This window comes from Oncorhynchus gorbuscha, linkage group LG12 (genome assembly GCF_021184085.1).
Source record: "Oncorhynchus gorbuscha isolate QuinsamMale2020 ecotype Even-year linkage group LG12, OgorEven_v1.0, whole genome shotgun sequence".
NCBI lineage: Eukaryota > Metazoa > Chordata > Actinopteri > Salmoniformes > Salmonidae > Oncorhynchus > Oncorhynchus gorbuscha.
Genome location: NC_060184.1, coordinates 14,492,227 through 14,518,584, shown reverse-complemented (window position 1 = coordinate 14,518,584; position 26,358 = coordinate 14,492,227). Strand labels below are relative to the sequence as shown.

Genomic DNA, 26,358 nt, shown 5'->3' with positions numbered 1-26,358 from the left:
ATGCTAATTACATAAATACATGTAGCCTAATTATTATTTTCAGCAAAGCTATGTCTACTGAGGTAGAGGAGCTTCTTAACATCTTGACAGAATCCTTTGTTTCTGGAATCCAGTTATCTTGCTCATTGCACCATATCATTGTTCTTATGGCCGGGAGAACACCACAATGGTTACTACGTAAATGTGCCAAAACCTACAGTGGTTTGGGCTCATTTCCCACATTTCTGTTCTACTGGGACAGCAGCTCATCCTTCCAGAGAAGATGACACATGACAGGAAATCAGAGAAGAAGCCAGAGAAACGTATAAGGAGTCAAGAACACTGCCTAGGAGTTGAATGGGTATTGTTTTTTTTTTTACAGGATTTTACGACTGTTATGACTTTTATACTGATGTAATCCCAAAGTTGATTTGTTCGAAATTGTTTGATTTACTGTACCGCTAAGTGTAACCACTAATTTAAAGGGAATACGTATTTCACAACTAATTTGTGTACATTCCTAGTCCATCAATGACTTAAAACGCATGAAGCAAAGGCTCCGATCGATGTCAAAATAAAGAGACATAATTCAGCTTTCGCATGTCCGATTTTATTTGATTAGTACGTCCATACGGCCTAACCCAGGGAGCTAGCATGCCATCATATATTTCTAAGACAATGTCTTTCTAATCAAATGACCTGTACATCAGTGCTTATAGCATGAGAGGTTTTGGAGAGAGGTCATTTCTGTCTCTTTATCTACAGTAACTGTGGTCTCAAAGTAATGATCCACTACCCATGATTGATGACTTGTCTTATGTGTTTTTATTCATGCAGAGATTGAAACATCAATCGAACCCGGAATCTGATCACTCTTTCCTTTTTTCTCAAATCAATTTAGTTTTTCTTTGCATATGCAAACCTTTACTGAACTTTTGAGCGGATAAATCTGTACGATATAATGCAAATTCCTTAACATACGCATGCAACGTTGCAATATCTGGCCTAATAGATGAATTACATTCAAACCTTTATAAGGGGGATCCAAGTCAGTCATCTGTGCCCTCTCAGTTCAGGGATATATTTATCAGAATAGAAAAAATCCCATGGCCACAGTGTTGTGAAAGTCTAGAGTCAGCCATGAAAGGAAGACATATTAAGAGTTAACGATGGAGAGCTTGACCCTGAGAACCATAAAGGGCTCCTTTGAGGTGTATTGAGCTTTCTAAAGCCTCAAGCTTCATTTACCTGCCCCATTGTCCAGAGTGTCTGTGTCACACACCTCCTCTATGTCCTGTAGGCTGGAGGCATCCGTATCATCCCCACCGCTACTCTCACTGTTCTTGAAGGCGAGGCCACCCATGAAGGGGTACACGCCCAGACTCTGGGCGTAGAGGTCTCTGATATTATGGTAAGGGAGCGCCAGGTCATGTCTCTCGGACGCCTTTTGACTCAGACACAGGCCCTCCTCAATGGCTTTGTTCCTCTGGTAGTACTTGGAAAACTTGTTAAAGATTATGGTGATAGGCAAGGCAACCACCAGCAAGCCGCAGAGGATGCACAGGGTGGCCACTAGCTTCCCCAGCAACGTAACCGGGCAGGTGTCACCATAGCCCACGGTGGTCATGGTGATGGTGGCCCACCACCAGCCCATGGGTATGGTGCCCAGCTCAGTGTCCTCCTCCTCTTTTTCTGCTGAGTAGATGAGCACGGAGAAGATGGAGATGCCTACAGATAAGAAGAGGAGCAGCAGGCCCACCTCGTGGTAGCTATGGCGGACAGTAGCGCCAAGCGCACGCAGACCCACCGAATGGCGGGCCAATTTTAGGATCCTGAAGACGCGCATCAGCCGGAGGACCTGCACCACCTTGCCCACGTTCTCCAGGTTCTCGTTCTCCTCGCTGTTCTCATCATCCACCGTCTCAAAGGCCAGCGTGATATAGAAGGGCAGGATGGAGGCCACGTCGATGATGTTCAGGGTGTTGCTGAGGAACTTCCTTGGGGAGGGGGCTACGATCAATCGGATGATGAACTCGGCCGAGAAGCAGACGATGCAGACCACCTCCAGGATGGCCAGAACGGGGTCCTCGATGTGTCTCTCGTTCTCGTCCAAGATCTGAAACTCAGGCATGCTATGGACACACATGGCCACGATGGAGGTGAGCACAATGCTCAGCGAGGCCACAGCGATGATCTTGGATGAGAGCGAATGACCGGGGTCCTCTAGCCTAATCCACACGTAGCTCCGCACCTCGGCACACCACGCCCCCTTGAACTTCTCAAGGTCCTTGTCCATGGCTGAGAGCTCTTCGAAGGACGAGTCCAAGCTGGGCGGCTGCACGTCGTCACTTTGGACGTCCCAGTCGCGGTCCTCAATGTACTCCTTGCGCTCCTGGAACCAGTTGCTGCAGCAATCCCCTAAGTGGAGCTCCTGGATGCCCCAGTACTCAATCTCCTGGCTGAAGGAGAAGACGCATACCTCCTCCATGATGTGGATGCGGCCTGTGCGGTAGAAGTTGATCACGCTGATGAAGATGTGGGGATTGCGGTCAAAGTAGTACTCGCGCTCGGTGGCGCTGTAGTCGTCACATAGCTCCAGGATGGCGTCCTCACTCCGGCAGTGCAGCAGGCGGCCCAGGCGTGTGTGGGGGAAGCGGAGCAGCGTCTCCTCTGCCACCTCGTGCCGGACACCTCCCACGTTGAGGTATACCTGGTCTTCCTCATTTCCGCATCGGTGGAGGACTTGCCCATATCCCATGTTGGTGATGATGAGCCATAGGCCACATGGGCAAGGAGGGGGAAGTGCTGGTGGGAAATGTAGTTTGGGATGATCAGCCTCCGGGGGCTAGCGGTGAGGGTAAGGCTCAAGGGTCCATCTATGAGGAGGAGAAACATTCCAATTATCAATAGTCATTCTACCACCCATTTTAAGTTTAAGGAATAGGGTTGTTCCATGTGATCAGTGACTTTTGACTGCAACCCTTTTGATTTGAACAAAACCTTCCATACATGTTTTCCCATGGTAGAAGTGGTCAGAAAGTGACTTTTAGGGCCTGAATGCCATAACCTTTAGGAGATAAAGGTGCTCATATTTCCCACATTTTTCACACTGCACCCTACCATTAGACATCCATGTCTTCATCACTGAAAAGGATAAACGGATGAGTTTGATATCATTTGAAAGCCTACAAACAGGGTTGTCAAACAATTAGATCATTTCTTGAAAAAAAGGTTTTTTTTTAAATAATAATGTCTTTAACCTTTAACATCAATTATCAAAAAGCTTCATCAGAGGTGTTTGTACCCACCATCGGATGAGACACAGCGTGTTCTTGAATAGGTGTCATGTTTTGGCTGAGAAATGTACTACAGTGTCAATAAAATGTACATTTCTACTTTAAAATGGTACCACAAAGATGGTTGTAGGTCCACACATCAGATTATGTTGACTTGAGTGGGAATATCCATAGTCTTCAATGAAACTGTCAATTTTGAAACATTTCCATTCAAGTTGACATTTGACAGCGGGTAGATATCTTTCTGGTAGTAATTGGAAGTTCAAATTTCAATTAAATTTCAATGGTGTACCATCTAAATTGCATTGGTCTGAAGGGATAACTCCATTCTATGAATTCTGTTTCTCTGATTGAAATGCTGCCCTGGCCCCCCAATGGTGGAACAAACTCCCTCACGACGCCAGGACAGCGGAGTCAATCACCACCTTCCGGAGACACCTGAAACCCCACCTCTTTAAGGAATACCTAGGATAGGATAAGTAATCCCTCTCACCCCCCTAAGTTTTAGATGCACTATTGTTAAGTGACTGTCCCACTGGATGTCATAAGGTGAATGCACCAATTTGTAAGTCGCTCTGGATAAGAGCGTCTGCTAAATGACTTAAATGTAATGTAAATGTAAATGACACCCACCGTGTATTCAAGAATATGCTGTCTCAGCCAACACAAACACCTCAGATGATGTACAATAGGGTCTAAGATACTTTTGGTCATGTAGTGTATGTTGACACCTGCTCGTCGAACATCTCGCTCCAAAATCATGGGCATTAATATGGAGTTGGTTCCCCCTTTGCTGCTATAACAGCCTCCACTCTTCTGGGAAGGCTTTCCACTAGATGTTGGAACATTGCTGTGGGGACTTGCTTCCATTCAGCCACAAGAGCATTAGTGAGATTGGGCACTGATCTTGGGCGATTCGGCCTGGTTCGGAGTCGACGTTCAAATGAATCCCAAAGGTGTTCCATGGAGTTGAGGTCTGGGCTTTGTGTAGGCCAGTCAATATCTTCCACAACGATCTTGACAAACCATTTATGTGTGGACATTGCTTTCTGCACGGGGGCATTATCATGCTGAATCAGGAAAGGGCCTTCCCCAAACTGTTGCCACAAAGTTGGAAGCACAGAATCGTCTAGAATGACATTGTATGCTGAAGCGATAGGAAGGGACATGGCCCGAACAATGAAAAACAGCCCCATACCATTATTCCTCCCCCACCAAACGTTACAGTTGGCACTAGAGGGTCTCGGAAGTTTGAGGGGAAGCTCTCGGGAACTGTTGGGGGATCTTGGATGATTGGTGGCCTAGCTGTTGGGAGCTTGGGCCGGTGGCCAATAGGTTGCTGGTCCGGCTCCCCGATTTGACTTGGTGGGAGATCTGTTTGATGTGCCCCTGGGTGGGGCACTTGACCCTGGTTGCTCCTGTGGGTTGCTCTGGATGGGAGTGTCTGCTAGATGACTGAATGTAATGTAAATGTTGAGCGGTTTCACAGCAGGTAGATTGAATATTAAAACATACAATCAAATCAAATAAAAATTTAATATTTCCGTTCACTGGCCTAGCCCAAACCATGAAAAACAGCCCCAGACCATTATTCCTCCTCCACCAAACTTTACAGTTGTCAATATGTTTTGGGGTAGGTAGCATTCTCCTGCTATCTGCCAAAACCCAGATTTGTCCGTTGGACTGCCAGATGGTGAAGCGTGATTCAGAGAAGGGGTTTCCACTGCTCCAGAGTCCAATGGAGGTGAGCTTTACACCACTCCAGCCGACGCTTGGCATCGTGAATGGTGATCTTAGGCTTGTGTGTGGCTGCCCGGCCATGGAAACAAGTTTCATTAAGCTCCAGACGAGCTGTTCTTGTGTTTAGAACTCGGTAGTGAGTGTTGCAACCGAGACCATTTTTACGTGTTACGTGCTTCAGCACTTGGCGGTCCCGTGCTGTGAGCTTGTGTGGCCTACCACTTCGCGGCTGAACCGTTGTTGCTCCTAGACGTTTCCACTTCACAATAATAGCACTTACAGTTGACCGTGGCAGCTCTAGCAGGGCAGAAATCTGACGAACTGATTTGTTAGACAGGTGGCATCCTATGATAGTGCCACTTTGAAAGTCACTGAGCTCTTCAGTAAGGCCATTCTACCGTTAATGTTTGCAAATGGAGATTGTATGGCTGTGTGCTCGATTTTATACACCTGTCAGCAACGGGTGTGACTGAAATAGTCAATTACACTATTTTGAAGGGGTGTCCAAATGCTTTTGTATATATAGTGTATGTGAAAATGTGAAAAATCTGAGTTTACACTTTTTTTTGCATAAATGTTTATTACAAAACATTTTCAGTCAATTATAAAATAGTTTGACAACCCCGTTGGTAAGCTTTCAAAAGATATCAAAGTAAACCGTTTATAATTTCCAGTAATGAAAACGTGGATGTCTCATGGTAGTGTGGGGTATGCAAGAACTTCCAGCACCTCATCTTGTTTGGTGTTCAAGTCCAAAAAGTGAATTTATGACCACTTCTCCCATGGGCAAACATGTTTGGAAGGATTTGTTCAAATCAAAAAGGGTACAGTCAGAAAGTGACTGAATTCATATAGAATGAGTCAATTGCTGTATAAACGTATCTGTCCTCTTGAATCAGCCTGGTGTCATAGACTAGACATAGTACATGTAAATCCAGGACACTGAAATAGTATGATATGTTACATTTGGTATGGTTAGACGTAGACGTATAACAGGAACATCTAGTAACCCAAAGGTTGCAAGTTTCAATCTCATCACGGACAACTTTAGCTGCTAATTAGGTCATTAGAAACTTATAAACTACATACTACATTTGAACTATTTAACATGTTAGCTAACCCCTTTCCCTAACCCTAACCTTAACTATTTTAGCTAATCCATCCCCTAACCCCTTTAACCTAACTCCTAAATTTAACCCGTACCCCTGCCTAGCTAACGTTAGCCACCAAAGCTAGAATTCGTAACATATTATACGTTTTTGAAAATTGGTAACCTATTGTACGTTTTGCTAATTCATAACATATAATATGAATTGTAATTTTAAACATATACGAAATGAGTTATGGACAGCCACAAATGAATACATACCATACGTGACATAACATATCATACTAAATGGTGTGGTTCGGATTGATGTACTGAATAATACGAAATACTCTGAGACCAGGTTGCTTGAATAGCATACCTAGGACACATTTGACTGCTTTTAAAACCAATAATATATTACACCATGAGAAGTTTCTGCCCTGAGCCCACCAATGTTTATATCAACATGCAATGGCTAGCATCAATGGGAAGAATATAAGAAGAGTGCGTGTGTGGTGTGTTGATAGTACTGAATCACCGTTCGATGCCTATCACTTCCTCAACTCAAGCAGGCTAAAGTACTAGATTATCACCAAGGGAATCGAATTACAGGCCCTCAGCACCAGAGAAATGGGATTTGACAACAGGATGAAATGGGACTTAACATCGAGCAATTATTTGAAAAATATATCTTGTTTTTTTGCGGACAACAAACTATTTCGACAAGTGTTATTATGGACCCCTTCATCCGACACGGGGCCGCTAAAGGACTATTTTGGTTAGTCTTGAATGGCGACTAACTTTTATGTCAAATTAAACCTGATAGGCTACAATTGTTTTATTTACGATATACTTGTTTTTCTCTTTTACATTTGCCTATATACAGTCTCAAATACCAATTAGACAACAATGTAGGCAATCAATTATATTATATTCTATATTAGGCAAGCATGTTCAAACAAATCGACATGGGCTCCCCGATAAGTTCAACATGATAATACATAAAGCATACCTGTTCCTGTGCCCTTTCTTTCCATTAAAATAACTTTCCGAGTACTGATTATCCGATTATTCTCATCTCCAAATAAATAGTATTCCCATGCTTCAGAAGGAATTATCCCTAAACCGAAACGTTGTTGGTGCTCGGAGCGCGCCCGCAATAATGATCGGACGGGGAGTGTAGCAGGCTGAATCACGCAGTCCGCTACTCCGACATGAACGCACCAATAAAAACGGCGCGAGGATTTTGTGGTCCAAAGCCAAGCAATGGTTTCCTTCAATCTCTGAGAGGGGAGGTGCATCGGATTTGGTGGAGATTTTAGCCTTATGATTAAGTGTGGCAAATGTATTTTCAATGCCTCGTTTTTTATTTCAGTAAAACAAATCTGTAAATATTTGACCTGCATCGTTGAATTTTCCGTTTTCACCTTGTAAGTCGCTCTGGATAAGAGCGTCTGCTAAATGACTTAAATGTAATGTAAATGTAAACCCGCATAGTGATTGTCTGGCCCACCATTGATGGGCAGATAATCAATTATGAGTAGCGGGCCCTAAGTAAGCGGTAGCGGGCCCTTAGTAAGAGCCCTATGCAACCTAAACATTGGATTTGTCTTCATTTTCGTTTGAATCATTTTTCAAATGCCTTATGGGTGGTTTTGCCTATTGATGGTAGCTAGGAGCATACAAGCACAGACACCTTCTACAAGTAAGATTACCGTATATTCATGCACTAAATGTTTGACAACATTTGGAATCCCATTTAAAGATGACCTCTACCCTGAATGCCTGGGGAACATGATTTGTTTGATTGTGGATCCCTGTTTACAGGAGGTTTGAAGTTGATGTTATTGTCGGTCAGTTTGACTTTGAATCTCTTTCATAATTCATGCATTGTAATTGTACATGTATTTGCAAACTTGTGCTTACACCCTCGCCAACCCTTCCAGATGACCTGAAAATCATAAACCTGATGCCCAGCCTGGCTACTCTGTGTGGAATGAGTGTGAAAATGGACCCGATGGGCAATGTCATGTTTGCTTCTGTTCTCCTCTGAGCGAGTACTCTGTCAGTGTTGCCAATTTAGCGACTTTGTTGCTATATTTAGTGAGTATTCAGACCCCTCTAGCGACACATAAAAAAAAAACAACTAGTGACAAATCTAGCAGTGTTATTGGAGACTGACGTGAAAGCACTTAAGTTTCTTACTCTTCTCAATGAGCAGCAGGTGCGGCCGTGGGCTCCCCCTCCCAAAGCACTCACAGGCGGCCCAGTCCTCGCGCAGCAGTCCCTCCCAGCTGCAGTCAGAGCAGGAGATGTTCACCCCACTGCGGGAAGCCGCCGCTGGCTGATCTCGCCCTGGCTTACATTCAGGGCAGGATGTAAAATGTTCTTTGTCTAAAATAAATTGCTGCATTTGACTCACAGCCTCAGTCACTTACTCACCTTGTTCACTGTGTGCCTCTCTGTGACATAAGCTAAACATCTAGCTGGCTAGCTCATGTCTCAGTCTAAACTGTACGCTCAAAAATACAGAAAGGAGTGAGAATCAAACCCTTAATTCAAAGGCTGGTTGACGCTGTTTATTGAAGATGATACATGGGCACACTGCCTGTATTGTAAGGTTGATTTCTACACTTAACTTAGCGATGTAAAAAAACACATGACAACTCAAACATACTCAAAAGGCAAAGCCTTAAAATGGTTCCAGCCAAAACAAGCTGCCATTTATGGTTAAAAAAATTGACTGCAAGAAAGGCTGAGGCCACCATGGCATTAGCTATCACTGAACACTGTTCCGTGCTGGCATGTGAGCACATTGGAGAAGCATGTAGAGCTGCTTTCTCAGACTCCACTGCTGCTACCCACTTCAAAATGCACAGGACAAAGTGCACCAACATGATTAATGGTGTTCTAGCACCATACTTTCTGAAAAAGTTGGACGCAGATGTGGGTGACCAGTGTTTCAGCCTCGATGAGTCCACAAATGTAAGTGTTTCTAAGTACCTGGGGGTTGTGATAAGGTACTTTTGTGACACCAAGCAGACAATTGTATCAACATTTCTGGGGCTTGTTGAGTTGGAGGGAGGAGATGCCAAATTCATAGCCCGTGCTGTTGTGGCTTTTCTCAAAGTGATGTCTCCTGGGGATAGGGACTGACAATGCCTCTTATGACAGGGATTAACAATTGGGTCCATAAAGAGCTGAAGGATGAGTATGGCCTCATATCTGATTCTTATTCGCTGTGTGTGCCACTCTGCAGCTTGCTGTAAGTCATGCTTCCAATGACACCATCCCCTGTAGTGTGGAGTACTTGGTACGAGAGACTTAACTGGTTTTCAGTGTCTCCTAACCGTACCTTGGTTACCTTTTTGAGTCAAAGGCAGCTGAGCTCCACCTTGCGCCTGAGGATGAAAACAATGTCTGAAAGCAGTGTGTAGCTTTCACCATCTCCCTCACTAATGAGTTGAGGGTGAGACTGCCGGATAACATCGAAGCATTGCAGTATATGTCCGTTTTCAATGCGGAGGAAACTCTAAAGCACAATAAGAGCCCTGGAGAAATAGAAGAAATAGCCAAGCTCCTTGGCTACTCCCCTGCAGAGATAGACAAGATTGTCCAGCAATGATGTGCCATCCATCTTAGTAAATGGAATGAGACAAAAAACACACTGGGCTTCTGGAGTAAGATTTGGAAGTTCAGGGATGCAGCTGATATCAACCCGTTTCAAGAACTTGCCATGGCTGCTGTGTCTGTGTTGTCCTTACTACACTCGAATGCTGAAGTCGAGAGAGTATTCAGCCAGGTGAGTGTGGTAAAAAGCAATCTTAGAAATCGGATGTCCTTGCAGACCCATAACTCCATCCTGTACATTCGATATGGACTGAAGCTGTCTGGTGAGACTTGCTATGAGCACCAGCTACCTGATAATGTTTTGCTCAGCTCCCTCAGTTGCTGAACCTGCCATAGAGAGAGAGCCTTGACCAAAATGAAGATGACCCCCTCTTTCTGTGAGCCAGCACAGCCTGTGTGTGTGGAGGGGGTTCTGGGGGGACGACGACAATTCACCTGAATTAGGGCCAGACTAGTTACCATAATTTTCTCACATTGCCATTGACAGTTTTTTATATGGTCTCTTTTTGGTCCATTTGGATTGTATACAAAAAATGTTTAAAATGTTATGGTTAAAAATGTTAATGTTTTATTGTGACTTGTTGTAGGCTCCTAAGTGGACCATAAGGTTTAAAACCAAACCAAATTAAGAAAAAAAAGAAAGAAAAAAAAACAAAGTAACTCCACCAGAGTGTCTCTTTTGGGTCACTTTTGCCGGTCCAAAGCCTAGATAAAGGAGGAGGGTTGGAATTGTGACAAAAAAAAACACAAATCGACAGAAGAAAGTTCTTTGTAGTTCTAAACATATTTAGGGTGTTTTTTACTCACTTTTTTTGTCTCTCCCACGATGTTATTCCTCTCTCCTACAGCATCCATCACAATTACATGCACATGGACAATTATGCAAATTAGGTGGTCATTTAGCAACTTCTAGCGACTTTTAGGACAGCCAATAGCTGCTTTCCTTACTGAGGAGTTGGCAACACTGCTCCGTGTACAGAGTAGGCAAAACCTGTAGCTACACCCTATGGGCCTCCCGAGAGTGTGACCGCACCTACATGGAGGCAAGTGAGCAGAGCATGCCCCAATGGACTACTGGGGGCCAATGTTACGCCAAAGGCCTTACATGTTCTGTTTTAAAGGCAAATATGCGTTGGAAGCCAAATACTCCATCTACATGTGACTCGGTTATTATTGCAGTATGGTTCTAGAGACATACATCCCACTACTTTCATATCGCATCAATAATTGCCCATGCAAAATACACTTGCTGTACACTTAACAGTTGCAGCGGGCAGTATTTTTCAGTAACATGTTTGTGGCGTCAATGTTGTGTACACAGATGTTAGGAGACGCAGATGACTAATTAGCACAGATGACTGTCTTGTCTGTTTTCTGTAACAAGGCGGTGTGTGAGCCTTAACCCTACAATGGTATGTAGTAATCAAACCATATTTTTTGATATGAGATATTCTTTATGTTTCTGAAACCGTACTGCAGCGACTAGTGTTAACCTTTTTTAGAGCAATGTTAACACTAGTCGCTAAATAAAAACTCACCTGGCTAGAAGATGTTATCGTCAATAGGCGCTTAAGGTAGTTGACGGCTGCCTGGGCTAGCCCCTATGGAGAACTGTCGCGCTTGTCCTAAATGCCTGTCGGAATGATCTTTCTAGCTCTACAATTCTCCACTTTAGTTTATTCTGCAACAAAGCAGAGGTCTTGGCTTTTTCTCAACTGTTTTTGATTTCACTCACCACCTCAAAATGCTTACAGAATATAGTCAGAGGATATATAGTCTTCATTGCATTTTAGGAGAGCAGACTCAAATTGACAAGACTATTAAGAAATGACCGTAATTTCCGGACTACAAGCCACTACTTTATTCCCACACTTTTAATCTCGCGGTTTATACAATGACGAGGCTAAATTATGGATTTTTCCCGCTTTCACAAGATTCATGCAGCCAAAAAACTGAGCACCGTCACATAATGTGACGTAAATCGAGCGCGCTCAAACTTCCCATCATTCTGATTACGGTAGTAATTTTGTCACGCTCATCATGGCGAAGACACGGAGAAATGCATATGATGCAGCTTTCAAGTTGAAGGGGATCGATCTGGCTGTTGGAAAAGGAAATAGAGCTGCTGCATGGGAGCTTGGCCTTAACCGATGATCGATGATAAGACGTTGGAAACAGCAGCGTGAGGAACTGACTCAGTGCAGAAAGACAACAAAAGCTTTCAGAGGGAAGAAAAGCAGATGGCCCAAAGTATTTGCAGCCACTCGACATCAGTGTAAATCATGCATTTAAGGTGGCGCTCCTTGTTCAGTGGGAGGCTTGGATGACAAGTGGGGAGAAATCTTTCACTAAAATGGGCCGCAGGCGAAGAGCATCTTATGGTCAAGTCTGCCAGTGGGTCCTGACAGCGTGGAGCATTGTCAAAAAATCCACTATCATCAACGGGTTTCGAAAGGCTGGACTGCTGCGTGTTGAAGGGGGCAGCATGAGCTCAGCGGGGTATTTGCCTCCGGATGAAAGTGACGAGAGCGACAATGAAAACGATCCAAGATCGGAAGAAGCAATTCTGAGGCTATTCAACTCCGACACCGAAGGAGATGACTTCAGTGGTTTCAGTGCACAGGAGGAGGAAGATAGTGACCAATGACCAATATACTCTATGGGGAGTTATGGCCTTTCTCCCCTAGGTGTAGGTCAGGAGTATTCCAGTATTCCAACCCGTCCTTGAGCTTAAGGCAAGGAGCGGCAACCTCAGAGGTGCTGAGGTAGCCATGTTTCTTTAATTCCACTGCAGAAAGTTGGAACCGAACAGTTTGCCTTTAGTAAGAACATGGTTAATTCATGTTTCCATGTCCTAAAACAGGATCTTGCTTCAGGATGCATGACAGCAGTGATATTCAGTCCTAGCAAGAAGGTCATGAAGGTGGGTGAGCTCCAAAGAAAGGGCTATGCAATAGGCAACACTCCCACACAGCTAGTGTTGAGGAGCCCTGATAATGCAGAGGAGACTTACCTACAGGATGTAAGTGGACTTTCTCCACTTCCTCCATGAGCTAACTGTTAATCCCCCTATGTTTTCTATGACTGGGTTGTGTTCATTAGAGCAAACGTTTGGAAACCAAGTGGCCCTACCTGAACTTGTCAAAGTGTTAGTTTTTACTACACAGTGCCCTACTGAGCACAGCCCTGGTGTGGTTGCCCACTGAACAGGTTGCTGGGGTTCCAATGAGGCTGATCTCAACCTTTGAGCAGAAGTGGCTGGTGACTCGAATAGATGCCACTGCTGATTGTACAACACCAGGTTGAGTGAACTATTGGCACGACATTCATTTGTTGCTTGGTCTACATAGATAGTGTTCAGTTGGGTGTTTTGAAACAAAGAACTACCTGAATTTGTCAAAGGGCACATTTTTTTATTTGCTACAAGGTTCCCTGGTCTACTGAAGATGTCCTTGGCATCTTGTTTCAATGCAGGGCAGTGGCCTTCACTCCAGAAATGATCACCTGGTACATACCCAGGCACCTAGACCCACTGATCTCCTCTGATGCCTTCACCATGTTGGCGGTATACATGGGGATTGATGCCAAGAGACTGGACGCTGAGGAAATGGCTGCCAGAAAATACTACTTTTCAGTCAGTGACGCACTTGTCAGTGCTTTGCAGTAACACTTCTCCCTTTGCCTTCTTTCAGGGGAAAACTCTTAAACCTGTCTTGTGTAAAATATCTTATCAAGCAATATTACTAAATGATCACTTGACTATCTAACTGAGCCATATTCAGGATGACCACTACTTCGTCACTTACACCATTGAGTCCATGCTTGAGTTGCTGTGGATTGAGGAGAATGCAAACAAGGACACCAGATACAAAGTCCTCCTCCCTAATCACCACACCTCTGGTCAGGCCTCCACAAGTTCGCAACTGAGTAAGGTTTAGTTTCAAGGTGCTGTTGGGATGCTGGGTCCTGTTCATTAGGCACTAAAAGGTAGACAATGTATTGAAACATGGTGGGATTATCCCCAAAATGCAGGTTTCTGCTAAGCATTTAAATTATTTATTTTGTGCCAATGAACAGACACGCCCTTGGATGCTGAGCAGCCAGTGTTTGTGTTTGAGTTGGGGACTTTCAACATTGATGTGGAGCTGCTGAATGTCACCTTTCCCATCGGTATGCTAACTGTTGCAGAGTGCAATGCCAGAGGCTTTAATGTTCAGGAGCACAGATCCCTGGACAACACCTTGAAGACCTTCACAATGGAAGTTCCCTTTTCTGACCCAGTGGTCTTTAAGGAGGTACTTTTCGCTCTCTAAACACAAAGCCGCATTGCCTAATAGGTATGGGTCAACAAATTGAGCGACTCTCATGCCGTCTTGACATGCAAATGGTGCTTGATTTTAAGATGCGTAGTAGTTGAGGAATGTGGCAACATTGCTTTTTAGAAAGATTATAACTTGTTTTCTCATTCCTCAATGTACTTGACATTATCCCTTGATATTGAATAGTTACAACGCTATCAGTTGACCATTGCTTTTAATTTACAGTTGAAGTCGGAAGTTTACATACACCTTAGCCAAATACATTTAAACTCAGTTTTTCACAATTCCTGATTTTTAATCCCAGTAAAAATTCCCTGTTTTAGGTCAGTTAGGATCACCACGTTATTTTAAGAATGTGAAATGTCAGAATAATAGTAGAGAGAATGATTTATTTCAGCTTTTATTTCTTTCATCACATTCCCAGTGGGTCAGAAGTTTACATACAGTCAATTAGTATTTGGTAGCATTGCCTTCAAATTGTTTAACTTGGGTCAAATGTTTCATGTAGCCTTCCACAAGCTTCCCACAATAAGTTTGGTGAATTTTGGCCAGTTCCTCCTGACAGAGCTGGTGTAACTGAGTCAGGTTTGAAGGCCTCCTTGCTCGCACACACTTTTTCAGTTCTGCCCATAAATGTTCTATAGGATTGAGGTCAGGGCTTTGTGATGGTCACTCCAATACCTTGACATTGTTGTCCTTAATCCATTTTGCCACAACTTTGGAAGTATACTTGGGGTCATTGTCCATTTGGAAGATCCATTTGCGACCAAGCTTTAACTTCCTGACTGATGTCTTGAGATGTTGTTTCAATATATCAACAATTTTCTTTCTTCACGATGTCATCTATTTTGTGAAGTGCACCAGTCCCTCTTGCAGCAAAGCACCCCTAAAACATGATGCTGCCACCCCCGTGCTTCGTGATTGGGGTTGTGTTTTTCAGCTTGCAAACATCCCCCTTTTTCCTCCAAACATAACGATGGTCATTATGGCCAAACAGTTCTATTTTTGTTTTATCAGACCAGAGGACATTTCTCCAAAAAGTACCATCTTTGTCCCCATGTGCAGTTGCAAACTGTAATCTGGCTTTTTTTATGGTGGTTTTGGAGCAGTGGCTTCTTCTGTGCTGAGTGGCCTTTCAGGTTATGTTGATATAGGACTTGTTTTACTGTGGATATAGATACTTTTATACCTGTTTCCTCCAGCATCTTCATAAGGTCCTTTGCTGCTGTTCTGGGATTGATTTGCACTTTTCGCACCAAAGTACGTTCATCTCTAGGAAACAGAACGCATCTCCTTCCTGAGCGGTATGACGGCTGCGTGGTCCCATGGTGTTAATACTTGCGTAATATTGTTTGTACAGATGAATGTTTTATCTTCAGGCATCCTTGCTCCCAAGGATGAACCAGACTTGTGGAGGTCTATAATTTATTTTCTGAGGTCTTGGCTGATATCTTTTGCTTTTATCCCATGATGTCAAGCAAAGAGGCACAGAGTTTGAAGGTATGCCTTGAAATACATCCACAGGTACACCTCCGATAGGCTAATTGACATAATTTAAGTCAATTAGAAACTTCTAAAGCCATAACATCATTTTCTGGAATTTTCCAAGCTGTTTAAAGGCACTTAACTTAGTGTAAACTTCTGATGCAGTGAATATCTGTCTGTAAACATTTGTTGGAAAAATTACTTGTGTCATGCACAAAGTAGATGTCATAACTGACTTGCCAAAACTATAGTTTGTTAAGAAATATGTGCAGGGGTTGAAAAACACTTAGGTTGGAGTCATTAACTTGTATGTAAACTTCTGACTTCAACTGTATCTACAGAAAAGACCGGAACAAGGAGTCACATTGTTCACTCTTCAATTGATCTACGGCCTGGTCATCTTGCCGGAGTACGCCTCTTTCTCTCACCCTGCCGTTGTGTACGCTGTACCGCAGGACGTTGTGTACGCTGTACCGCAGGACGTTGTGTACGCCGTACCGCAGGACGTTGTGTACGCCGTACCGCAGGACGTTGTGTACGCCGTACCGCAGGACGTTGTGTACGCCGTACCGCAGGACGTTGTGTACGCCGTACCGCAGGACGTTGTGTACGCTGTACCGCAGGACGTTGTGTACGCCGTACCGCAGGACGTTGTGTACGCTGTACCGCAGGACGTTGGTATGGAACTGGGTTCTCTGGACTATGCACCACTTATATTGACTGTTTCCTCTTGTTAACAATGATTGCCGTGAATGCCATATTTGACTTGAAACCATGTTTTCTTTTTTCCCATGCAGTCTCTGCAAAAAGTGTTCAGCTGTGTATTTGGAACCTGTTCCCAACTTGCCAGGGTCGTGTTTATTAGGGCGCACTGTAGAAATCAATGTTTTATCATGGACAAGTTCAAGTAGTGCCTCCCTGTTTTTGTACTTTTAGTTCCACCATCAGTCACTGGAAAAAGTTATCCTGATCAGTTATCACTTTGAACTATGGCAACCAGGAGCCCTTCGTGGTTGTGGTTGGCAAGCGGCTGCTGACCAAGGAGCTTGCACAACAGTATTTAAGAGGGTGACTCAAACATCACTATCACAGTGCCCTTCTCTTCACCAAATACAGTGTTTGAGGTATGACGCGCTCCCTGAACACGTTAAGCTAAAATTCTAAATGAAATTGACTAATGAATGCTTGAACGGTTTCTCAGTCTGTTCACTCTTCATCTATCAGGAGCAGACTGGATGTGACTGAATCCCTACAACATTACCATCAAATACTTCACCCTGGCTTACAGCTTCAAAACTCTAACTGGTTGAGGGGAAGACTAACGCAGAAACTTAAGACTCGGAAGAATATCAGTTAGTGGTTACACAAATCATAACATTTATAATTAATATTTGTATGCTTTCATCGCCAGTTGCTCAATAATCTAACCTCCCATCTTCTGCCAGTCATAAACTCTGGAATTATGGGTGCTGCAGTACCCCCACCCCAAACATCTTCCTGTGGCAATACTACCAGTGTAGGCATGTTTCCCTTAACCTAATGAGGGATGGTAGAATACTTGACTATCCTGCTGCTACGTGGTCAATGTCACCGACACGCTTTCCTACCTCACCAATGAGACTGGGAATGGTCAGTTTATATTCAGAATGAGACTCACTCATGGTAAGAGTGCACTAATTTCAATTTGACACCTGGCCTCTACATTCTAGTCAGTCCTGATCTGAGGATTGAATATTCCATCATTGGCATAAATTTATCAGGTCTCCTTCACTGCATTTATAGTCTTGATAAAGTACAGAAATCTAAGCAGTATGGTCAAGGCTTAATCTTGCCTTCTGATCGCCTGGGTGGAAATATTTCCAACCTGTAATGCTTCCACTTATCCAACCAGCTCCGATCTGCAGAGGAGTAGTTCTGGAGGAGGTGGTTGGTGAATTCAGCAGAAGCCTCTTGTTGATGTAGCATTTGGTATAGATTGGTCATGTTTATTGGGGCACAACAGGATATGAAAATGAGCATTTCTTATTGGATAAGTACAAGTACCTGTTTCATGGATACTAAACACCCCCCCCCCCCTGGTTTTCTCTGTGTTCCAGATGCCTCGTATAACTCGTTCCACCAGGAGGAGGACTACCCAGTGGTGACATACCTAAGACAGCCTCTGTACTTTGAGGTGGAGCTTCCCAGGTCCACTGACCCCAATCTGGTGCTATTGCTTGACCGCTGCTGGGCCACGCTCAACAAGGTCTGACTCCCAATCCAGATGGAATCTCATTCATGGGTAACTTGTTCTATTTTTGACCCAGATAAGTGTTTTGGGTAGTGGGTTACTTTGGATTTAATGCTGACTTAGCATTCCAACCCTGATGTTCACTTTTTTTGACTGCATTATTTCAATCTAAATGAACATGGTTGTATTCAGTAGATCTTTCTAAAAAGTTATCAGAATATGTAGGTATGTTAACTCCTTGAACCTGCTTTGTAGTATATCCCCTCCGGTAGGGCCAGCCATAACAGGCTATTTCTAAAGAATTCAGACCAAACCACCATAAGACCTCATACACAAGGTGGTTTTGGTTACAGCTTTTTTTATTTGTCTGCTTAACTTGGTTCCTGTCTCCACTGGCAGCTGTGAGAAACCGGAGGCTCTGTACTGTGTGGTCTTCCACCCAGTGGTGGCTGACTCCAGGGTCCACTTCCCCTCTCGCATCAAACGCTTTGAGGTCAAGATGTTCTCCTTCGCCAAGGATGTGAATTATCTTAGTGGACAGGTAAAATTGAAAAAATTAGTTTTTGTTTAGGTATATTTTGTTTGAGTGGTAATCTTCCCTTTGTCTATTTGGTTCGTAGCTCTTTGTCCATTGTGTTGAGCTCATCTGTGACGTCAGTAGTCCCTCTGGCCTCTGTGGTGGACAGTGTGTGAACCAGGACAACAATGAGAAAGGTATGGAATGATTTTCAGACTCTGTCAAACACAACTGAACTAACAGGTTTTTCTCTCAACAGGGCAACGACCTCAGACATCTGAGGAGCATCCCATATGTTTAATCTGGACAGGTTCTTTGTGTGTAAATGTCCTAATGTGAGGAAATTTCAAATAAAGTGTTCTACATTATTTGGTTTGATTCACTTGCACCTCAATCTATCAATTGCTCTAATTTGGATTTTCATCAGGCATGGCAGTGTGAGTGGGTCAGAAACGGTAACTTAAAGATTAAGGTAGCTTTAATGCTCATCTGGTTATTTGCATTCAACACCAAGGCATATACTTTAGTCATCTGACATGCATAAATCAACCCCTTTTGTAATTTTAAGCTGCAAACCAATTTTCCATCTGAGGGAAAAGTAACTTTTAAAATAAATATTTGGTATAAAAGCAGAAGAGAATTCCAGTGTAGTAGGAAGAAGTGACTCAGTGTTCCAGCATGTTGTACCCCCCCCAAAGTGATGCCAGCGGGGTGGTGACGCTGAGCTCCAAGGCTGTGGATGGATGCGAGCCCTGACTACAGCGGTGATGGTCTTTCAATTTTGGAAGTAAACCGATTCCAATTTTTCTATTCTGAGGCATGTAGAATTGGCATTTTGGTTTACTTCCTGAATGAACTTGACCTAATTCGATGGTCCGTGCATTGAGTTTACTGCTGTTTAGGCTGTTAGTGCTGCTGAGTCCCAGGGTGAGACGGTGTGGAGTTCTGGTATCTAGCCTGAGGCAGCATATGATGAGTCGGGTCAGTCATTACACCAGTCAGTGCTGCTGAGTCCCAGGGTGAGATAGCGTGGAGTACTGGTATCGAGCCTGAGGCAGCATATGATGAGTAGGGTCAGTCATTACACCAGTCAGTGCTGCTGAGTCCCAGGGTGAGATAGCGTGGAGTACTGGTATCTAGCCTGAGGCAGCATGTGATGAGTCGGGTCAGTCATTACACCAGTCAGTGCTGCAGCAAGACTGGACTCTGTTGGGATCCTCCCTGTGAGGTGTTCACAGTGAGGTTGATACTGTGCACATGCTGTGACACTATCCACTAAACGTGTTGCTTTTTCCCTCCCGACAGTTGTGCAAACTCGTGTTGAGTCTTTCAAGGTGAATGCTACTCGTCAGAGGGTAGGACCTGGAAATGTCAACGCGTGGCTACTTTTCCCATTCCAGACGCACACACTACAGCTTATCACTAGTGTAACACATGATCAGTGTTCCTAGCAGATGCCCTCATCCCATGCTATTGTGCATAAGACTAGTTCATCAACGACTCAAAGTTGGCCGTTGTGGGAGTGACTATAGGTGTGACCTTTATGTAAAGTGTTTCATTTAATATTTAATCACAACTGTGGCTCTGTGCTTGTGGGGTTGTCCACAAGCACAGAGTTATATTGTAAAGTATAACTCTGTGCTTGTTATATGTATTGCAAAGTTATCCAAGTTATATTGTAAAACATGTTTTTAAGTGTGGTTAGGTTAAATCATAGGTTAAGAGTAGAAATGGGCAGTGTTTGACTTTGGCTGTGTTAACAGACTACCACTGGTTTACGGGGAAGGTGTGAGGTTGGTAGATTAAACCTATGCGCTGGTAGTTTCTGTTGGCTAATCTGAATACAAAGTTTGAAAGTCCACCAGACTACTCTTCGCATCTGGGCGGAGTATCAACTGAATATTCATGAATATAAACTTCACTGATTGGTAGCTGTTCAATAGACAACTTTCCAAGTCAAATTTGCACTCAATACTGTATGGTCCTGCCTGACAAATGCACAATTACACGTTTTGTGACTATTGTAATAGTCTCAAAAGGAAAACAACCGAGTGTCAAACGATGGATCATTAGCTTATACATTAACTTTCACATCTAGATGGTGGGTGTGGAGCCAGAGACAGCAAGGGTTCAAACTGTAGAACCCAGTTCCTACATTTGAATATAAACATTTATAAAACAAAACTATGCTACATTTTATCCCTGGGACCCTCAGGATGACAAATCAGAGCAAGATTACTGAATGTAAGTACATTATTACCTTAAGAGGTGAATGTATTGAACCAGTTGCCGTGATAAGTTTTTATTGTTGTGCACTCTCAAACAATAGCATGGTCTTTTTTCAATAATGTCTACTGTAAATTGGACAGTGCAGTTAGATGAACAATTTAAGCTTTCTGGCCATATAAGATGTGTCTATGTCCTGGAAAGCTTGCTGTTACTTACAACTGTCATGCTAATCACATCGGTGCACATTAACTCAACAGACCTGATATAGGAACACCCATCATGTAGAGGTTAAAGGACTTTGTATATTTAGCCCCTAGTCCTGCAATGAAGTCATTGCAGATTCTTTATAATTTGCCTAAAATTCAAAATGTTGTCATATCCAATATGGCTGCCATAACATTTAGAGGTTAAATCACCTGTAAATATGAATTATGTAACATTCATGCCTCAAACACCTGTTTGCTTTTACTGTAAGTAGTGTTTTGTCTTAAGTGTTTCATAAGGGCTCTTGGTATATCATGGGAGTGGCACTGCCATACCTGTTTGAATAGCTCAAGCAAACTAGTTTTTCAGTGTGTTTATGTTTTAATCTCATTCACACTCACAGCATATTATCATATAAGTATTTCACAAGCACAGTAGAGTAACTAAGTTACAGGAAAGCAACCTGTAATACAACAGTCAGCCACATAATACCCTGACTACACCCCACGTGAGCGTTGCAAAAAAAATGTAGTGTGCACACACTGCTCGTGTGCGTCAACAAGGGTCTGTGTTGCCAAGGGCTACGGTGCAAGTCCTGCCTCTCCCATCTCCTCATTGGTTATACCAATGACATGCCATCTCCTCATTGGTTATACCCACGTGGGTGATTGATAGACCAACTGTGTTGTCGGACTTGGACTTTGTGGTAATACTATGAAAGTTTAGATGCCAATCACCATATAAGTTCAAAGAAGAAAAAGCCTGGAAGTAGGAGAGATGACTGGAAACGATTCGGTTGACCGTTTTATGTGTGGATTAATTGTCGGAGTAGAGGACCTTGTGCATTTCAGGTAAAATAACAACTCAATGTTTATATTCCAGGACAAATTAGCTAGCAACAGCAAGCAAGCAAAATTGGACAAATTAGCTAGCAAGTGCTAGCTAAATTGCCAATAATGTTTAATGCTGTTCGACCTGTCCCCAAATTAATATAATTGGTTCAGAATTTATTTTGATATTTTAACCTGTGTCATGATTGCGTTTGGTGTGGGGGGACAAAATAAATGTATGCACGATGGCGCACATGCACAGCCGGTTTGGGTTTCAGTCCAGACATCCCCGCTTTCCAGGGACAGTCCCTGTTTTTGGTGGCCTGTCCACAGCTGTAGCTGTCCCCAGAAATGTCCCAGTTTTTAACTGTGCGTTAAGAACAGACCGCAAAGTGAAATAATATTTTACATGGCAAGAAAGACCAGGCAGCAGAGCCTACTGGTTGACGTCTCAATCGCGTTGTTCTTGTTTTGGCCAACAGAGGGGGCTACTTGCTATAGCAGCTTCATTCACTCTTCTTCTACTAACTACTTGCTCGCACTAGTTTGAGAGAAAACTGCTGTGGAAAACTCGGCCAGAAGCTAGTAAGTGTCAAAGTGAATCCAAAACATCACCACAAACGTCTTCAAGCCAGGTAAGTTACAATCGTTTGTTATACTAGCTAGTCATGTTATAATGTCACAAATTATTTATATAGCATATTTAACCTTATAGAGCATCTATGTAGACTTAAGTTAGTAAATTATCTAGCTCGCTAGCAACTGTCATGGTAACGTTAGCTAGGTTCAAAAGCAACCCATCCAACGCATGTGAATGTTTTGAAAGTATATTAAATGAATGCACAATTAATTGAGAATATTTATTTGTAGATTACAATTTTAATGGTTCGGCATTATAATAAGTAGTTTGAAAATAGAATTTGACATTGTCATGGATAACATTAGCATAATGTTTTATGTTAGAGTGGAGAGGAGGAAGACTGGATAGGAAGAAGAGTGAAAGAGATAGAGGAGGAAAGGTAAAGATATGATTACAGAGCCCGAAAATGTATTATTCCAAACAATGTTTTTGAGATGAAATACAGAAATGATGCAAGCAATGGGAATCTGTTAACCAAAGTATTTGATCTAATAGTGTATTATTTATTATTACAGATTGGAGAGGAAGGAGAAGGAACAATTAAGGGAGTAAAAAAAGTGAAGAGAGGAGAGAAGAAGAGTGAGGTGGAAAGGTGAAGAGGAGGAAAGGAAGAAAGAGAAGGAAGATGAGTGAAGAAAAGAGAGATTGGAGAAAAAGTTAAGAGTAAGAAGAGTGACACAATGAGAGTGAAGAAGAGCAGAGGTACAATGGTTCTTTCCAAGAAACGGAAAATGCCATTTTAATGGCAACATGAGAGAATTTCCGTTTATACGCTCAGGTCAAGACGATAGAATGGTTCACAGAAACCTTTGTTATTCCTCTTTTCCCAATTGGCAGCGGGGGAAGAACGGCAGTGGTAGAACATCAACAGACGAAAAAGCATAAAGCCTCTCTGATTGGCCGTGTTGGTTTGCCCTCTGTCACCACATTCTTCAAGAAGGTAGAGCCTTCCCAAGAAGAATATGGTTTAGCTGTGCAGGAGGGTGTCTTTGCATACCACACTATGCAATCATAGTTACCGATCTATGGACTGCATAGCACAACTGACACGGAAGCTTTATGAGCCAAAGTTTACATGTGCTAGGACAAAATGTGACACCATAGTGAGTCAAATATATGAATGCAGCACATCTGTGGAAACAAAACAGTTTGATTTTGTTGAATTGAAAGGAGAAACAGCAGAGGAAATTGCATCCGAGGTCCTGGCGGTCATCTAAAAATGTAACCTGGAAAACAAAGTCGTGGCATTCTCTGCCGACAACACAAATACCAACTTTGGAGGACTGAATAGGCTGGGGAGGGTTAATGTCCATACCAAAGTTTAAAAGGCTCTGCAGCGGGAGGTGATTGGCTTAGGTTGTCCTGCCCACATCATTCATAACACGGTCAGAACAGCTTTGGATATGATTCCCCTTGATGTTGATTACCTGCTCACAAAGATATTTTCACATTTTCACCGTCAGAGTAGAAAGACTGAAGAGCTTTTGTGAGTTTGTTGGCCAGGAGTACCATAACATTTTAGGACACTGCGATGTTCGCTGGCTGTCCATGCTCCCTGCTCTAGAAAGGGTGCTGAAAATATATGTGCCATTTGAAATCCTTTTTTCTTTATGAAGACACATGCCCTGTTGTCCTGTGAACAATGTTTGAAGGTCAATTGGCTGGCCTTTGTCCATGGAAACCTGACCTTATTCAGTGACATGATCAAGATGCTTAAAGGCCAGGACCGCTGTGCTGTGGAGTCAACTGCAATTCTGAGAAACGTTGAGGCAAAATTGACTGCAAGACATGATGACAACTTCATTCCAGTTTTGGTCAGAGGACTTCTGAGAGAGCTAGAGGAAAATGGAGACATGTCCAAAGAGAGCTTTCTTGAAAAATCCCAATCATTCTTCACTACGGGTGTGAATTACTTGCAAGCATGGGGAAAGCACACAAATAATCTTAAAATATTTATTTGGTCTCCTTTTTAAAAGGCAACCTCAGCGTGAAGAGATCCAGAAGGCAGCAGCCACACTGCAGGAAAAATGCCCCAATGTGACCATCGATTAGGATGCATTGTTTGACGAGGTTACTGGCCTGCAAGAGTTCCTAAAGGTGGGATCACTTAAAGAATGGAAAACATCTGAGACAACGCTTAGTCAGATATGGAGCATGGTGGTTACACACTTCAAAGAGAACAACATCCCACACACTAACCTGGCTAAATTAGCGTCTGTTGTCATGTGCTTACCTGGAAGTAATGCACCAGTCGAGAGAGTGTTCTCCCAAATTAATGATATATGGACAGCAGCAAGAAATAGGTTCACTGTTCCGACCATCAAGGCCGTGCTTATTGTGAAGACAAACTTCATCCTCCCCTGCCAGGAGTTCATGGAGAAGCTGGCCAAAGACAGACCAATCCTGAAGAAAATACATTCTTCTGAAAAATATACAGATTAGGTTGGTATAGGTATGTTATGTAGTTACCAATCTCATCAGCATCTTATTTCTTTATTATAAGTATTTCACATATACTATTGTCTGTTGTTTCAATTTTGCTCATGTTCTCTTCTGTTCTTATTCTACCCAGACTACCAGGACCACTGAATGGCTGTTCAGATCAGACAGTTCTGTCTTGTCTGTAGTGTTTCTGTAATATAGTTGTTTTCTCTGTCTACCACAGTGGCTGTTAGATTAAATAAATGAAACCGGAATTGTCCCCCTTTTTTCTTTCATCAATAATAACATTGGATATTTTAATTGTATATTGACCACCAAACTGGAAATGTCCCAGTTTTTTTTTTCTTCAGAAATCTGGTCACTTTACTCTAGAAATGCTAACCTTTCCCCAATAAAACGACATGTGCAAGGTTGATTCAGTCTGAGGTGACAGGTCATGACTGTGTCCTATCAGGGTGAGAAGACAAAGTAGCCAGTAGTGGTTGTAGTTCTGTAGGTCTGACCAGGTTACACAGCTAACAGTAGGGGTTGTAGTTCTGGAGCCTGTACAGCTAACAGTAGGGGTTGTAGTTCTGGAGCCTGACCAGCTTGTACAGCTAACAGTAGGGGTTGTAGTTCTGGAGCCTGACCAGGTTGTACAGCTAACAGTAGGGGTTGTAGTTCTGGAGCCTGACCAGCTTGTACAGCTAACAGTAGGGGTTGTAGTTCTGGAGCCTGACCAGGTTGTACAGCTAACAGTAGGGGTTGTAGTTCTGGAGCCTGACCAGCTTGCACAGCTAACTGGTCATTCTGGGCAAGATGCCGCAATAAGGGCAGTATAATTCCTGTATGTTTGACGGGGTATTCAGGGCTGTGTGGTGATCAGTTTCCATTTCTAAAACAGTTGCAGGCACTCAACAGGTGCAGCTTGCATGTCAATGAGACCCATTGACTAACCAGAATGTTATCTCAGCCTGAATGATGCTCAGGATACTCCAGTAGTGGAATGGTTGGGTGTCTGATTGTGAAGGAGTCTGAAAGGGCTGTCACACATACTTGCCTTTCGATGCCTATGTTTTTTAAATGTTGAATATGGCCAAGTCCTGTAGGTCATGTCCTACATATTTCTTTATATTCCTTTGGAAGTCGGGATGAAAATGTAACCTATATTAACTGTGGGTGGTTGGCATTGATTACTTACTGGGGCACGCCCAGCAGGAAATGTGGAGAGTGACAATATGTGAGAGTGACCTCCAGTTACTTGGAGGTTAGTGTAGCTTGGTTGTGAGGGACATAGCACAGCTCCATATACATTTGGAGATGATCCCTGGGCTTTGATGGACAGTTAAAGGGTTGAAGAGGAGGTGGAGCTGATCAGGCATGCTGTACAAAGACCCTATATCCCAGTCAATCCCCAGCCTCCAGAAATAATCACATACAGCAAGTTTTACCATCCTACGATGCTTCTTGTTTGTCATAAAATGGCATGGCCTTATAGGGATGTTGGAATTACTGCAGTTTCCCAGACCAATGCATGAGTCACCACAGCATGAGCTCATTCTTCACATGCTCGTCCGGTTCAGGTGTCACATGGGCTGGTTCAGCTATGGTTGGTAGGAAAATGGTATGAGGGCAATCCACAAGCAATTTGTCTGTTGAATGGCCTGACATGGCAGTCCAGTCTCTCTAGTAACTGCCTGGTGGGAGGAGTGGGCCTATGGAGGATAGTTCTAGGAAATTCACAATAGTAT

At 43.2% G+C, this 26,358-nt stretch overlaps 1 protein-coding gene, 1 long non-coding RNA gene and 1 pseudogene across 5 annotated transcripts; 2 read left to right on the top strand and 1 right to left on the bottom strand.

The window, feature by feature from the left end:
- Window positions 1–575: 575 nt before the first annotated feature.
- Window positions 576–11,565, bottom strand: LOC123990567 (potassium voltage-gated channel subfamily S member 3-like). Of its 3 annotated transcripts, none has more exons than XM_046291173.1 (2): window positions 11,271–11,565; window positions 576–2,855 (listed from the first exon to the last, which is right to left on the bottom strand). In XM_046291173.1, the coding sequence occupies exon 2, from the start codon at window positions 2,735–2,737 to the stop codon at window positions 1,220–1,222; it is 1,518 nt and encodes a 505-aa protein (XP_046147129.1). In that variant the 5' UTR covers window positions 2,738–2,855; window positions 11,271–11,565; the 3' UTR covers window positions 576–1,219. The 3 variants fall into 3 exon arrangements, with proteins under 3 accessions (XP_046147129.1, XP_046147130.1, XP_046147128.1); XM_046291174.1 differs by lacking the exon at window positions 11,271–11,565 and adding an exon at window positions 10,540–10,641; XM_046291172.1 differs by lacking the exon at window positions 11,271–11,565 and adding an exon at window positions 7,115–7,346.
- Window positions 11,566–12,613: 1,048 nt separating this feature from the next.
- LOC123991503 lies at window positions 12,614–18,651 on the top strand (annotated as a pseudogene).
- Window positions 18,652–21,504: 2,853 nt separating this feature from the next.
- Window positions 21,505–24,887, top strand: LOC123990566. 2 transcript variants are annotated; one of them, XR_006830674.1, is made up of 3 exons: window positions 21,505–21,567; window positions 22,029–22,181; window positions 22,702–24,887. It is a non-coding gene; the product is annotated as an uncharacterized LOC123990566 (long non-coding RNA). The 2 variants fall into 2 exon arrangements; XR_006830673.1 differs by having other exon boundaries at window positions 22,510–24,887.
- The last annotated feature ends 1,471 nt before the right edge of the window (window positions 24,888–26,358 follow it).